Source organism: Oncorhynchus mykiss, chromosome 11 (genome assembly GCF_013265735.2).
Source record: "Oncorhynchus mykiss isolate Arlee chromosome 11, USDA_OmykA_1.1, whole genome shotgun sequence".
NCBI lineage: Eukaryota > Metazoa > Chordata > Actinopteri > Salmoniformes > Salmonidae > Oncorhynchus > Oncorhynchus mykiss.
In genome coordinates this window covers 5,819,845-5,834,957 of record NC_048575.1, presented here as the reverse complement: position 1 = coordinate 5,834,957, position 15,113 = coordinate 5,819,845, and the positions used below count along the sequence as shown (strand labels likewise).

The window sequence follows — 15,113 nt, the reverse complement described above, 5'->3', positions numbered from 1 at the left end:
GGTGTATTGATATCTGGTTGTATTGGGGTGTATTGATGTCTGGTTGTATTGGGGTGTATTGATGTTTGGGGTGTATTGATGTCTGGTTGTATTGGGGTGTATTGATGTCTGGTTGTATTGGGGTGTATTGATGTTTGGGGTGTATTGATATCTGGTTTTATTGGGGTGTATTGATGTTTGGGGTGTATTGATGTCTGGTTGTATTGGGTTGTATTGATGTTTGGGGTGTATTGATGTCTGGTTGTATTGGGGTGTATTGATGTCTGGTTGTATTGGGGTGTATTGATATCTGGTTGTATTGGGGTGTATTGATGTTTGGGGTGTATTGATGTCTGGTTGTATTGGGGTGTATTGATGTCTGGTTGTATTGGGGTGTATTGATGTTTGGGGTGTATTGATGTTTGGGGTGTATTGATGTCTGGTTGTATTGGGGTGTATTGATGTCTGGTTGTATTGGGGTGTATTGATGTTTGGGGTGTATTGATATCTGGTTGTATTGGGGTGTATTGATGTCTGGTTGTATTGGGGTGTATTGATGTCTGGTTGTATTGGGGTGTATTGATGTTTGGGGTGTATTGATATCTGGTTGTATTGGGGTGTATTGATGTTTGGGGTGTATTGATGTCTGGTTGTATTGGGGTGTATTGATGTCTGGTTGTATTGGGGTGTATTGATGTTTGGGGTGTATTGATATCTGGTTGTATTGGGGTGTATTGATGTTTGGGGTGTATTGATGTCTGGTTGTATTGGGGTGTATTGATGTCTGGTTGTATTGGGGTGTATTGATGTCTGGTTGTATTGGGGTGTATTGATGTTTGGGGTGTATTGATGTCTGGTTGTATTGGGGTGTATTGATGTTTGGGGTGTATTGATGTCTGGTTGTATTGGGGTGTATTGATGTCTGGTTGTATTGGGGTGTATTGATGTTTGGGGTGTATTGATATCTGGTTGTATTGGGGTGTATTGATGTCTGGTTGTATTGGGGTGTATTGATGTTTGGGGTGTATTGATGTCTGGTTGTATTGGGGTGTATTGATGTCTGGTTGTATTGGGGTGTATTGATGTCTGGTTGTATTGGGGTGTATTGATGTTTGGGGTGTATTGATATCTGGTTGTATTGGGGTGTATTGATGTTTGGGGTGTATTGATGTCTGGTTGTATTGGGGTGTATTGATGTCTGGTTGTATTGGGGTGTATTGATGTCTGGTTGTATTGGGGTGTATTGATGTTTGGGGTGTATTGATATCTGGTTGTATTGGGGTGTATTGATGTCTGGTTGTATTGGGGTGTATTGATGTCTGGTTGTATTGGGGTGTATTGATGTTTGGGGTGTATTGATATCTGGTTGTATTGGGGTGTATTGATGTCTGGTTGTATTGGGGTGTATTGATGTTTGGGGTGTATTGATATCTGGTTGTATTGGGGTGTATTGATGTCTGGTTGTATTGGGGTGTATTGATGTTTGGGTTGTATTGATGTTTGGGTTATATAGATTTTTTGGTTGTATTGGGGTGTATTGATGTCTGGTTGTATTGGGGTGTATTGATGTTTGGGGTGTATTGATATCTGGTTGTATTGGGGTTTATTGATGTTTGGGTTGTATTGATGTTTGGGTTATATTGATTTTTTGGTTGTATTGATGTTTGGGTTGTATTGATGTTTGGGTTGTATTGATGTTTGGGTTGTATTGATGTTTGGGTTGTATTGATGTTTGGGTTGTATTGATGTTTGGGTTGTATTGATGTTTGGGTTGTATTGATGTTTGGGTTGTATTGATGTTTGGGGTGTTTTGATGTTTGGGCTGTATTGATGTTTGGGTTATATTGATGTTTGGGTTGTATTGATGTTTGGGTTGTATTGATGTTTGGGTTGTATTGAAGTTTGGGTTGTATTGATGTTTGGGTTGTATTGATGTTTGGGTTGTATTGATGTTTGGGGTGTATTGATGTTTGGGGTGTATTGATTTTTTGGTTGTATTGATGTTTGGGGTGTATTGATGTTTGGGGTGTATTGATGTTTGGGTTATATTGATTTTTTGGTTGTATTGATGTTTGGGGTGTATTGATGTTTGGGGTGTATTGATGTTTGGGTTGTATTGGGGTGTATTGATGTTTGGGTTGTATTGGGTTGTATTGATGTTTGGGTTGTATTGATGTTTGGGTTGTATTGATGTCTGGTTGTATTGGGGTGTATTGATGTTTGGGTTGTATTGGGTTGTATTGATGTTTGGGTTGTATTGATGTTTGGGTTGTATTGATGTTTGGGTTGTATTGGGGTGTATTGATGTCTGGTTGTATTGGGGTGTATTGATGTTTGGGGTGTATTGATATCTGGTTGTATTGGGGTGTATTGATGTCTGGTTGTATTGGGGTGTATTGATGTCTGGTTGTATTGGGGTGTATTGATGTTTGGGGTGTATTGATTTCTGGTTGTATTGGGGTGTATTGATGTCTGGTTGTATTGGGGTGTATTGATGTTTGGGGTGTATTGATATCTGGTTGTATTGGGGTGTATTGATGTCTGGTTGTATTGGGGTGTATTGATGTTTGGGTTGTATTGATGTTTGGGTTATATTGATTTTTTGGTTGTATTGGGGTGTATTGATGTCTGGTTGTATTGGGGTGTATTGATGTTTGGGGTGTATTGATATCTGGTTGTATTGGGGTGTATTGATGTTTGGGTTGTATTGGGGTGTATTGATGTTTGGGGTGTATTGATGTCTGGTTATATTGGGGTGTATTGATGTTTGGGGTGTATTGATATCTGGTTGTATTGGGGTGTATTGATGTTTGGGGTGTATTGGGGTGTATTGATGTTTGGGGTGTATTGATGTCTGGTTGTATTGGGGTGTATTGATGTCTGGTTGTATTGGGGTGTATTGATGTTTGGGGTGTATTGATATCTGGTTGTATTGGGGTGTATTGATGTCTGGTTGTATTGGGGTGTATTGATGTTTGGGGTGTATTGATGTCTGGTTGTATTGGGGTGTATTGATGTCTGGTTGTATTGGGGTGTATTGATGTCTGGTTGTATTGGGGTGTATTGATGTTTGGGGTGTATTGATATCTGGTTGTATTGGGGTGTATTGATGTTTGGGGTGTATTGATGTCTGGTTGTATTGGGGTGTATTGATGTCTGGTTGTATTGGGGTGTATTGATGTCTGGTTGTATTGGGGTGTATTGATGTTTGGGGTGTATTGATATCTGGTTGTATTGGGGTGTATTGATGTCTGGTTGTATTGGGGTGTATTGATGTCTGGTTGTATTGGGGTGTATTGATGTTTGGGGTGTATTGATATCTGGTTGTATTGGGGTGTATTGATGTCTGGTTGTATTGGGGTGTATTGATGTTTGGGGTGTATTGATATCTGGTTGTATTGGGGTGTATTGATGTTTGGGTTGTATTGGGGTGTATTGATGTTTGGGGTGTATTGATGTCTGGTTGTATTGGGGTGTATTGATGTCTGGTTGTATTGGGGTGTATTGATGTTTGGGGTGTATTGATATCTGGTTGTATTGGGGTGTATTGATGTCTGGTTGTATTGGGGTGTATTGATGTTTGGGGTGTATTGATGTCTGGTTGTATTGGGGTGTATTGATGTCTGGTTGTATTGGGGTGTATTGATGTCTGGTTGTATTGGGGTGTATTGATGTTTGGGGTGTATTGATATCTGGTTGTATTGGGGTGTATTGATGTTTGGGGTGTATTGATGTCTGGTTGTATTGGGGTGTATTGATGTCTGGTTGTATTGGGGTGTATTGATGTCTGGTTGTATTGGGGTGTATTGATGTTTGGGGTGTATTGATATCTGGTTGTATTGGGGTGTATTGATGTCTGGTTGTATTGGGGTGTATTGATGTCTGGTTGTATTGGGGTGTATTGATGTTTGGGGTGTATTGATATCTGGTTGTATTGGGGTGTATTGATGTCTGGTTGTATTGGGGTGTATTGATGTTTGGGGTGTATTGATATCTGGTTGTATTGGGGTGTATTGATGTCTGGTTGTATTGGGGTGTATTGATGTTTGGGTTGTATTGATGTTTGGGTTATATTGATTTTTTGGTTGTATTGGGGTGTATTGATGTCTGGTTGTATTGGGGTGTATTGATGTTTGGGGTGTATTGATATCTGGTTGTATTGGGGTTTATTGATGTTTGGGTTGTATTGATGTTTGGGTTATATTGATTTTTTGGTTGTATTGATGTTTGGGTTGTATTGATGTTTGGGTTGTATTGATGTTTGGGTTGTATTGATGTTTGGGTTGTATTGATGTTTGGGTTGTATTGATGTTTGGGTTGTATTGATGTTTGGGTTGTATTGATGTTTGGGTTGTATTGATGTTTGGGGTGTTTTGATGTTTGGGCTGTATTGATGTTTGGGTTATATTGATGTCTGGTTGTATTGGGGTGTATTGATGTCTGGTTGTATTGGGGTGTATTGATGTTTGGGGTGTATTGATATCTGGTTTTATTGGGGTGTATTGATGTTTGGGGTGTATTGATGTCTGGTTGTATTGGGTTGTATTGATGTTTGGGGTGTATTGATGTCTGGTTGTATTGGGGTGTATTGATGTCTGGTTGTATTGGGGTGTATTGATATCTGGTTGTATTGGGGTGTATTGATGTTTGGGGTGTATTGATGTCTGGTTGTATTGGGGTGTATTGATGTCTGGTTGTATTGGGGTGTATTGATGTTTGGGGTGTATTGATATCTGGTTGTATTGGGGTGTATTGATGTCTGGTTGTATTGGGGTGTATTGATGTCTGGTTGTATTGGGGTGTATTGATGTTTGGGGTGTATTGATATCTGGTTGTATTGGGGTGTATTGATGTTTGGGGTGTATTGATGTCTGGTTGTATTGGGGTGTATTGATGTCTGGTTGTATTGGGGTGTATTGATGTTTGGGGTGTATTGATATCTGGTTGTATTGGGGTGTATTGATGTTTGGGGTGTATTGATGTCTGGTTGTATTGGGGTGTATTGATGTCTGGTTGTATTGGGGTGTATTGATGTCTGGTTGTATTGGGGTGTATTGATGTTTGGGGTGTATTGATGTCTGGTTGTATTGGGGTGTATTGATGTTTGGGGTGTATTGATGTCTGGTTGTATTGGGGTGTATTGATGTCTGGTTGTATTGGGGTGTATTGATGTTTGGGGTGTATTGATATCTGGTTGTATTGGGGTGTATTGATGTCTGGTTGTATTGGGGTGTATTGATGTTTGGGGTGTATTGATGTCTGGTTGTATTGGGGTGTATTGATGTCTGGTTGTATTGGGGTGTATTGATGTCTGGTTGTATTGGGGTGTATTGATGTTTGGGGTGTATTGATATCTGGTTGTATTGGGGTGTATTGATGTTTGGGGTGTATTGATGTCTGGTTGTATTGGGGTGTATTGATGTCTGGTTGTATTGGGGTGTATTGATGTTTGGGGTGTATTGATATCTGGTTGTATTGGGGTGTATTGATGTCTGGTTGTATTGGGGTGTATTGATGTCTGGTTGTATTGGGGTGTATTGATGTTTGGGGTGTATTGATATCTGGTTGTATTGGGGTGTATTGATGTCTGGTTGTATTGGGGTGTATTGATGTTTGGGGTGTATTGATATCTGGTTGTATTGGGGTGTATTGATGTCTGGTTGTATTGGGGTGTATTGATGTTTGGGTTGTATTGATGTTTGGGTTATATAGATTTTTTGGTTGTATTGGGGTGTATTGATGTCTGGTTGTATTGGGGTGTATTGATGTTTGGGGTGTATTGATATCTGGTTGTATTGGGGTTTATTGATGTTTGGGTTGTATTGATGTTTGGGTTATATTGATTTTTTGGTTGTATTGATGTTTGGGTTGTATTGATGTTTGGGTTGTATTGATGTTTGGGTTGTATTGATGTTTGGGTTGTATTGATGTTTGGGTTGTATTGATGTTTGGGTTGTATTGATGTTTGGGTTGTATTGATGTTTGGGTTGTATTGATGTTTGGGGTGTTTTGATGTTTGGGCTGTATTGATGTTTGGGTTATATTGATGTTTGGGTTGTATTGATGTTTGGGTTGTATTGATGTTTGGGTTGTATTGAAGTTTGGGTTGTATTGATGTTTGGGTTGTATTGATGTTTGGGTTGTATTGATGTTTGGGGTGTATTGATGTTTGGGGTGTATTGATTTTTTGGTTGTATTGATGTTTGGGGTGTATTGATGTTTGGGGTGTATTGATGTTTGGGTTATATTGATTTTTTGGTTGTATTGATGTTTGGGGTGTATTGATGTTTGGGGTGTATTGATGTTTGGGTTGTATTGGGGTGTATTGATGTTTGGGTTGTATTGGGTTGTATTGATGTTTGGGTTGTATTGATGTTTGGGTTGTATTGATGTCTGGTTGTATTGGGGTGTATTGATGTTTGGGTTGTATTGGGTTGTATTGATGTTTGGGTTGTATTGATGTTTGGGTTGTATTGATGTTTGGGTTGTATTGGGGTGTATTGATGTCTGGTTGTATTGGGGTGTATTGATGTTTGGGGTGTATTGATATCTGGTTGTATTGGGGTGTATTGATGTCTGGTTGTATTGGGGTGTATTGATGTCTGGTTGTATTGGGGTGTATTGATGTTTGGGGTGTATTGATTTCTGGTTGTATTGGGGTGTATTGATGTCTGGTTGTATTGGGGTGTATTGATGTTTGGGGTGTATTGATATCTGGTTGTATTGGGGTGTATTGATGTCTGGTTGTATTGGGGTGTATTGATGTTTGGGTTGTATTGATGTTTGGGTTATATTGATTTTTTGGTTGTATTGGGGTGTATTGATGTCTGGTTGTATTGGGGTGTATTGATGTTTGGGGTGTATTGATATCTGGTTGTATTGGGGTGTATTGATGTTTGGGTTGTATTGGGGTGTATTGATGTTTGGGGTGTATTGATGTCTGGTTGTATTGGGGTGTATTGATGTTTGGGGTGTATTGATATCTGGTTGTATTGGGGTGTATTGATGTTTGGGTTGTATTGGGGTGTATTGATGTTTGGGGTGTATTGATGTCTGGTTGTATTGGGGTGTATTGATGTCTGGTTGTATTGGGGTGTATTGATGTTTGGGGTGTATTGATATCTGGTTGTATTGGGGTGTATTGATGTCTGGTTGTATTGGGGTGTATTGATGTTTGGGGTGTATTGATGTCTGGTTGTATTGGGGTGTATTGATGTCTGGTTGTATTGGGGTGTATTGATGTCTGGTTGTATTGGGGTGTATTGATGTTTGGGGTGTATTGATATCTGGTTGTATTGGGGTGTATTGATGTTTGGGGTGTATTGATGTCTGGTTGTATTGGGGTGTATTGATGTCTGGTTGTATTGGGGTGTATTGATGTCTGGTTGTATTGGGGTGTATTGATGTTTGGGGTGTATTGATATCTGGTTGTATTGGGGTGTATTGATGTCTGGTTGTATTGGGGTGTATTGATGTCTGGTTGTATTGGGGTGTATTGATGTTTGGGGTGTATTGATATCTGGTTGTATTGGGGTGTATTGATGTCTGGTTGTATTGGGGTGTATTGATGTTTGGGGTGTATTGATATCTGGTTGTATTGGGGTGTATTGATGTTTGGGTTGTATTGGGGTGTATTGATGTTTGGGGTGTATTGATGTCTGGTTGTATTGGGGTGTATTGATGTCTGGTTGTATTGGGGTGTATTGATGTTTGGGGTGTATTGATATCTGGTTGTATTGGGGTGTATTGATGTCTGGTTGTATTGGGGTGTATTGATGTTTGGGGTGTATTGATGTCTGGTTGTATTGGGGTGTATTGATGTCTGGTTGTATTGGGGTGTATTGATGTCTGGTTGTATTGGGGTGTATTGATGTTTGGGGTGTATTGATATCTGGTTGTATTGGGGTGTATTGATGTTTGGGGTGTATTGATGTCTGGTTGTATTGGGGTGTATTGATGTCTGGTTGTATTGGGGTGTATTGATGTCTGGTTGTATTGGGGTGTATTGATGTTTGGGGTGTATTGATATCTGGTTGTATTGGGGTGTATTGATGTCTGGTTGTATTGGGGTGTATTGATGTCTGGTTGTATTGGGGTGTATTGATGTTTGGGGTGTATTGATATCTGGTTGTATTGGGGTGTATTGATGTCTGGTTGTATTGGGGTGTATTGATGTTTGGGGTGTATTGATATCTGGTTGTATTGGGGTGTATTGATGTCTGGTTGTATTGGGGTGTATTGATGTTTGGGTTGTATTGATGTTTGGGTTATATTGATTTTTTGGTTGTATTGGGGTGTATTGATGTCTGGTTGTATTGGGGTGTATTGATGTTTGGGGTGTATTGATATCTGGTTGTATTGGGGTTTATTGATGTTTGGGTTGTATTGATGTTTGGGTTATATTGATTTTTTGGTTGTATTGATGTTTGGGTTGTATTGATGTTTGGGTTGTATTGATGTTTGGGTTGTATTGATGTTTGGGTTGTATTGATGTTTGGGTTGTATTGATGTTTGGGTTGTATTGATGTTTGGGTTGTATTGATGTTTGGGTTGTATTGATGTTTGGGGTGTTTTGATGTTTGGGCTGTATTGATGTTTGGGTTATATTGATGTTTGGGTTGTATTGATGTTTGGGTTGTATTGATGTTTGGGTTGTATTGATGTTTGGGTTGTATTGATGTTTGGGTTGTATTGATGTTTGGGTTGTATTGATGTTTGGGGTGTATTGATGTTTGGGGTGTATTGATTTTTTGGTTGTATTGATGTTTGGGGTGTATTGATGTTTGGGGTGTATTGATGTTTGGGTTATATTGATTTTTTGGTTGTATTGATGTTTGGGGTGTATTGATGTTTGGGGTGTATTGATGTTTGGGTTGTATTGGGGTGTATTGATGTTTGGGTTGTATTGGGTTGTATTGATGTTTGGGTTGTATTGATGTTTGGGTTGTATTGATGTCTGGTTGTATTGGGGTGTATTGATGTTTGGGTTGTATTGGGTTGTATTGATGTTTGGGTTGTATTGATGTTTGGGTTGTATTGATGTTTGGGTTGTATTGGGGTGTATTGATGTCTGGTTGTATTGGGGTGTATTGATGTTTGGGGTGTATTGATATCTGGTTGTATTGGGGTGTATTGATGTCTGGTTGTATTGGGGTGTATTGATGTCTGGTTGTATTGGGGTGTATTGATGTTTGGGGTGTATTGATTTCTGGTTGTATTGGGGTGTATTGATGTCTGGTTGTATTGGGGTGTATTGATGTTTGGGGTGTATTGATATCTGGTTGTATTGGGGTGTATTGATGTCTGGTTGTATTGGGGTGTATTGATGTTTGGGTTGTATTGATGTTTGGGTTATATTGATTTTTTGGTTGTATTGGGGTGTATTGATGTCTGGTTGTATTGGGGTGTATTGATGTTTGGGGTGTATTGATATCTGGATGTATTGGGGTGTATTGATGTTTGGGTTGTATTGATGTTTGGGTTATATTGATTTTTTGGTTGTATTGATGTTTGGGTTGTATTGATGTTTGGGTTGTATTGATGTTTGGGTTGTATTGATGTTTGGGTTGTATTGATGTTTGGGTTGTATTGATGTTTGGGTTGTATTGATGTTTGGGTTGTATTGATGTTTGGGGTGTATTGATGTTTGGGCTGTATTGATGTTTGGGTTGTATTGATGTTTGGGTTGTATTGATGTTTGGGTTGTATTGATGTTTGGGTTGTATTGATGATTGGGTTGTATTGATGATTGGGTTGTATTGATGTTTGGGTTGTATTGATGTTTGGGGTGTATTGATGTTTGGGTTGTATTGGGTTGTATTGATGTTTGGGGTGTATTGATGTTTGGGTTGTATTGATGATTGGGTTGTATTGATGTTTGGGTTGTATTGATGTTTGGGGTGTATTGATGTTTGGGTTGTATTGGGTTGTATTGATGTTTGGGTTGTATTGATGTTTGGGGTGTATTGATGTTTGGGTTGTATTGATGTTTGGGTTGTATTGATGTTTGGGTTGTATTGATGTTTGGGGTGTATTGATGTTTGGGTTGTATTGATGTTTGGGTTGTATTGGGTTGTATTGATGTTTGGGTTGTATTGATGTTTGGGGTGTATTGATGTTTGGGGTGTATTGATGTTTGGGGTGTATTGATGTTTGGGTTGTATTGATGTTTGGGTTGTATTGATGTTTGGGTTGTATTGGGTTGTATTGATGTTTGGGTTGTATTGATGTTTGGGGTGTATTGATGTTTGGGGTGTATTGATGTTTGGGTTGTATTGATGTTTGGGGTGTATTGATGTTTGGGTTGTATTGGGTTTTATTGATGTTTGGGTTGTATTGATGTTTGGGGTGTATTGATGTTTGGGTTGTATTGGGGTGTATTGATGTTTGGGGTGTATTGATGTTTGGGTTGTATTGATGTTTGGGGTGTATTGATGTTTGGGTTGTATTGGGTTTTATTGATGTTTGGGGTGTATTGATGTTTGGGTTGTATTGATGTTTGGGTTGTATTGATGTTTGGGTTGTATTGATGTTTGGGGTGTATTGATGTTTGGGTTGTATTGATGTTTGGGTTGTATTGGGTTGTATTGATGTTTGGGTTGTATTGATGTTTGGGGTGTATTGATGTTTGGGTTGTATTGGGTTTTATTGATGTTTGGGTTGTATTGATGTTTGGGGTGTATTGATGTTTGGGTTGTATTGGGGTGTATTGATGTTTGGGGTGTATTGATGTTTGGGTTGTATTGATGTTTGGGGTGTATTGATGTTTGGGTTGTATTGGGTTTTATTGATGTTTGGGGTGTATTGATGTTTGGGTTGTATTGATGTTTGGGTTGTATTGATGTTTGGGTTGTATTGATGTTTGGGGTGTATTGATGTTTGGGTTGTATTGATGTTTGGGTTGTATTGGGTTGTATTGATGTTTGGGTTGTATTGATGTTTGGGGTGTATTGATGTTTGGGGTGTATTGATGTTTGGGGTGTATTGATGTTTGGGTTGTATTGATGTTTGGGTTGTATTGATGTTTGGGTTGTATTGGGTTGTATTGATGTTTGGGTTGTATTGATGTTTGGGGTGTATTGATGTTTGGGGTGTATTGATGTTTGGGTTGTATTGATGTTTGGGGTGTATTGATGTTTGGGTTGTATTGGGTTTTATTGATGTTTGGGTTGTATTGATGTTTGGGGTGTATTGATGTTTGGGTTGTATTGGGTTGTATTGATGTTTGGGTTGTATTGATGTTTGGGGTGTATTGATGTTTGGGTTGTATTGATGTTTGGGGTGTATTGATGTCTGGTTGTATTGGGGTGTATTGATGTTTGGGGTGTATTGATGTTTGGGTTGTATTGATGTTTGGGTTGTATTGATGTTTGGGGTGTATTGATGTTTGGGTTGTATTGATGTTTGAGTTGTATTGATGTTTGGGTTGTATTGATGTTTAGGTTGTATTGATGTCTGGGTTGTATTGATGTTTGTGTTGTATTGGGGTGTATTGGGTTGTATTGAGTTGTATTGATTATTGGGTTGTATTGGGTCGTATTGGGTCTTATTGGGGTGCATTGGGTTCTATTGATGTTTGGGTTGTATTGCACTTCCCCCATTCTCATGATCTCTCATGATACCTCCCACTTGGTTTTGATAGCGTCTATATTTCATATCTGGCTAGGAAGTATCATCGTCAAACACTCTGAATGTAATGACCATATGACACTCTCTCTCTCTTTCTCCCCCTCCCTCCAGAACCTGGGGGGGTATAACTCAGGGCTGCAGCCCAGGGTGGTGGGGGAGTGGGCTGGCAGGGAGGAGGAAGACCCCGACCCACTGGCAGCAGAGATGCTCCAACCCCCAGTCCCCAGGACCAAGACTGAGGCTTGGGGGAGCGCTGATAGCAGCCCTGCCGGAAGGTAGGAGAGAAAGGGAAGGGTGTGTGTGTGTGTGTGTAATGTGTGTGTGTGTGTGGAGGAGAGGGGAGGAGTGTGAGTGTGTGTGTGTGTGTGTGTGGAGGAGAGGGGAGTAGTGTGTGTGTGTGTGTGTAATGTGTGTGTGTGGAGGAGAGGGGAGGAGTGTGAGTGTGTGTGTCTGAGGGGGTGGTGGGGTGTTTTTGTGTGTGTGTGTGTGTGTGTGTGTGTGTGGGCCAAGATTAAGATTGATTTATGCTCTAGCTGGAATGGAGAAGGGGACTTTGTCTTTGTCCTGAAAGGCACCCTAGTCCCTTATACAGTGCACTACCCATAGGGCTCTGGTCATGGGCTCTGGTCAAAGGAAGTGCATTATATATGTATTGGGGTGACAATTGGGACGCAGACTTGTTTGTCGTCATTCCGGGTAGCCTCAGGAATAGCCCTTTTGGAATCAGCAGATTTAATCCTATTTCCCAACCCGGATCAAAACATGTGTCTGAATGACGCTGTACCCCGATTTACCACGGACTACTACAGCTAAACCTCGTTGAGCTAGGCTCAGACACTTTTTAAATTCCCAAGTTATTAGCCTGGTTCCCAGATCTGTTTTTTGTGTTCTTTCCATCTCCGTTGCTCTACCTTCTGAAGCCAAACGTTTTGAATGAGTTGGCATGATGGCACAAACCGACTGGCACTCAGGCTAGACGAAGTCAGTCTATGTAAAGGGGATTCCTGTCTTTTTGGTGTTATATAAGCCACTACTATTAAAGTAATCCAATCGAATCTAAATGAATGTTTTTTGTAAAACTGCACAGGCCGCCCGCCCCCGCCCTCCCTCCCCCCCTATCTCCAAGGCCTGCTTCCAGATGTTGCCGCGGTGATATTAACTGTGGGACTGTGAGGAGGCGGTGTGTGTGTGTGTGTGTGTGTGTGTGTGTGTGTGTGTGTGTGTGTGTGTGTGTGTGTGCATTCTGTGTTAGGTGACCATTTGGGATGTAGCTAATTAGAGAGGATCAGATATTAAATCATAAATCACACACACACATACACACACACACACACACACACACACACACACACACACACACAGCTATTTGAAACCTCATTAGGTTATTCCATCATTTGATTAGTGGGAGACATCCTGTTGTTTGGGGTATCAGATTGGGGAAAGATGTGTGTGTGTGTGTGTGTGTGTGCGCGTGTATGTAATAATAATTATAATATATACTGAACTTATACGTGCCAATTAAGCTGGAACATTTCTTGGATCTTTTATTTCAGATGATGAAACGTGGGACCAACACTTCACATGTTAGGTTTATATTTTTGTTGAATATTTTATTTTTGCATTTTCCAATTAAGAACGTTCAAAACAAAAGGGAAAAGATATTAGACAACGATAGGACAAAGTGACAAGATATTAGACAACGATAGGACAAAATGACAAGATATTAGACAACGATAGGACAAAGTGACAGTAACAGACGAGAGTAACAAAAAAATACAAATAATTATAATTATATATACAAATATACAATAAGAAAAACATAATAACGAGACATTGGATCACCTGCCGTAGGCTACATATTATACATTATACGTGTGAAACATTATGTGAGGATTATATATAGATTCAACCAATGAGATGTGGGGGGAGATTCTCCATAAAGTCAACAAATTCTGTAAAATGTCTTTGACTTATTCCTCAAGTGATTTTCTCCAAAGGGATACAACTATTAACACGTCACATGTTGTGTTTATATTTTTGTTCAGTACCTTTGGGAAGTATTCAGACCCCTTTTATTACATTATATTTATTACATTATATCCTTATTCTAAAATGGAGTAAATCAAAAAAAAAATTATCATCAATCTACACACAATAACCCCATAATGACAAAGTGAGGTTTTTAGATTTTTTTTTGCAAATTATAAAAATAAAAAAAAGAAACAGAAATACCTTATTTACATAAGTATTCAGACCCTTAGTTATGAGACTATAAATTGAGCTCAGGTGCATCCTGTTTCCATTGATCATCCTTGAGATCTGGGGAAGGGTACCAAAACATTTCTGCAGCATTGAAGTTCGGCAACAACACAGTGGACTCCATCATTTGTAAATTGAAGAAGTTCAGATCCACCAAGACTCTTACTGGAACTGACCGGCCAAACTGAGTAAACGGGGGAGAAGGGCCTTGGTCAGTGAGGTGACCAAGAACCTGATGGTCACTCTGACAGAGCTCCAGAGTTCCTCTATGGAGATGGGAGAACCTTCCAGAAGGACAACCATCTCTGCAGCACTCTACCAATCAGGCCTCTGATGAAACCAAGATTGAAAGCTTTGGCCTGAATGCCAAATGTCATGTCTGGAGGAAACCTGGCACCATCCCTACAGCGAAGTATGGTGGTGGCAGCATCATGCTGTGGGGATGTTTTTCAGTGGCAGGGATTGGGAGATTAGTCAGGATCGAGGGAAAGATGAATGGAGCAAAGTACAGAGAGATCCTTGATGAAAACCTGTTCCAGAGCGCTCAGGACCTCACTGGGGCGAATGTTCACCTTCCAACAGGACATGACCTTAAGCACACAGCCAAGACAACGCAGGAGTGGCTTCGGGACAAGTCTCTGAATGTCCTTGAGTGGCCCTGCCAGAAAATAGCTTTGCAGCAACACTCCCCATCCAAACCTGACAGAGCTTGAGGATCTGCATCGAAGAATGGGAGAAAATCAACAAATACAGGTGTGCCAAGATTGTAACATCATACTCAAGAAGACTCAAGGCTGTAATCGTTGCCAAAGGTACTTCAACAGAGTACTGAGTAAAAGGTCTGAATACTTATATAAATGTGAAATTTCAGTTTTATTGGTTTTATAAATTAGCACAAATTTAAAAAAAAAATGTTTTTGTTTTGTCATTATGGGGTATTGTGATGTCATTATGGAGTATTGTGATGTCATTATGGGGTATTGTGATGTCATTATGGGGTATTGTGATGTCATTATGGGGTATTGTGATGTCATTATGGGGTATTGGGTTTAGATTGATGAGGGGCAAAAAACTATTTAATACATTTTAGAATAAGGCTGTAACATAACAAAATGTGGAAAAAGTCAAGGGGTCTGAATACTTTCTGAATGCACCGTATAATACAATAATATATGATAATATACATTCATCAAAAATATAAACGCAACATGTAAAGTGTTGGTACCATGTTTCATGAGCTGAAATAA

At 39.7% G+C, this 15,113-nt stretch overlaps 1 protein-coding gene across 3 annotated transcripts in view; it reads left to right on the top strand.

The window, feature by feature from the left end:
* The window catches only part of LOC110536541 (uncharacterized protein C8orf34 homolog), a 166,613-nt gene that overhangs the window by 77,149 nt on the left and 74,351 nt on the right, over positions 1 to 15,113 (top strand). For all 3 annotated transcript variants that reach the window (XM_036934705.1, XM_036934703.1, XM_036934704.1), the window contains exon 6: positions 11,719 to 11,882. In XM_036934705.1, coding sequence (XP_036790600.1) covers positions 11,719 to 11,882 — 164 coding nt within the window. The remainder of the gene's footprint in view (positions 1 to 11,718; positions 11,883 to 15,113) is intronic.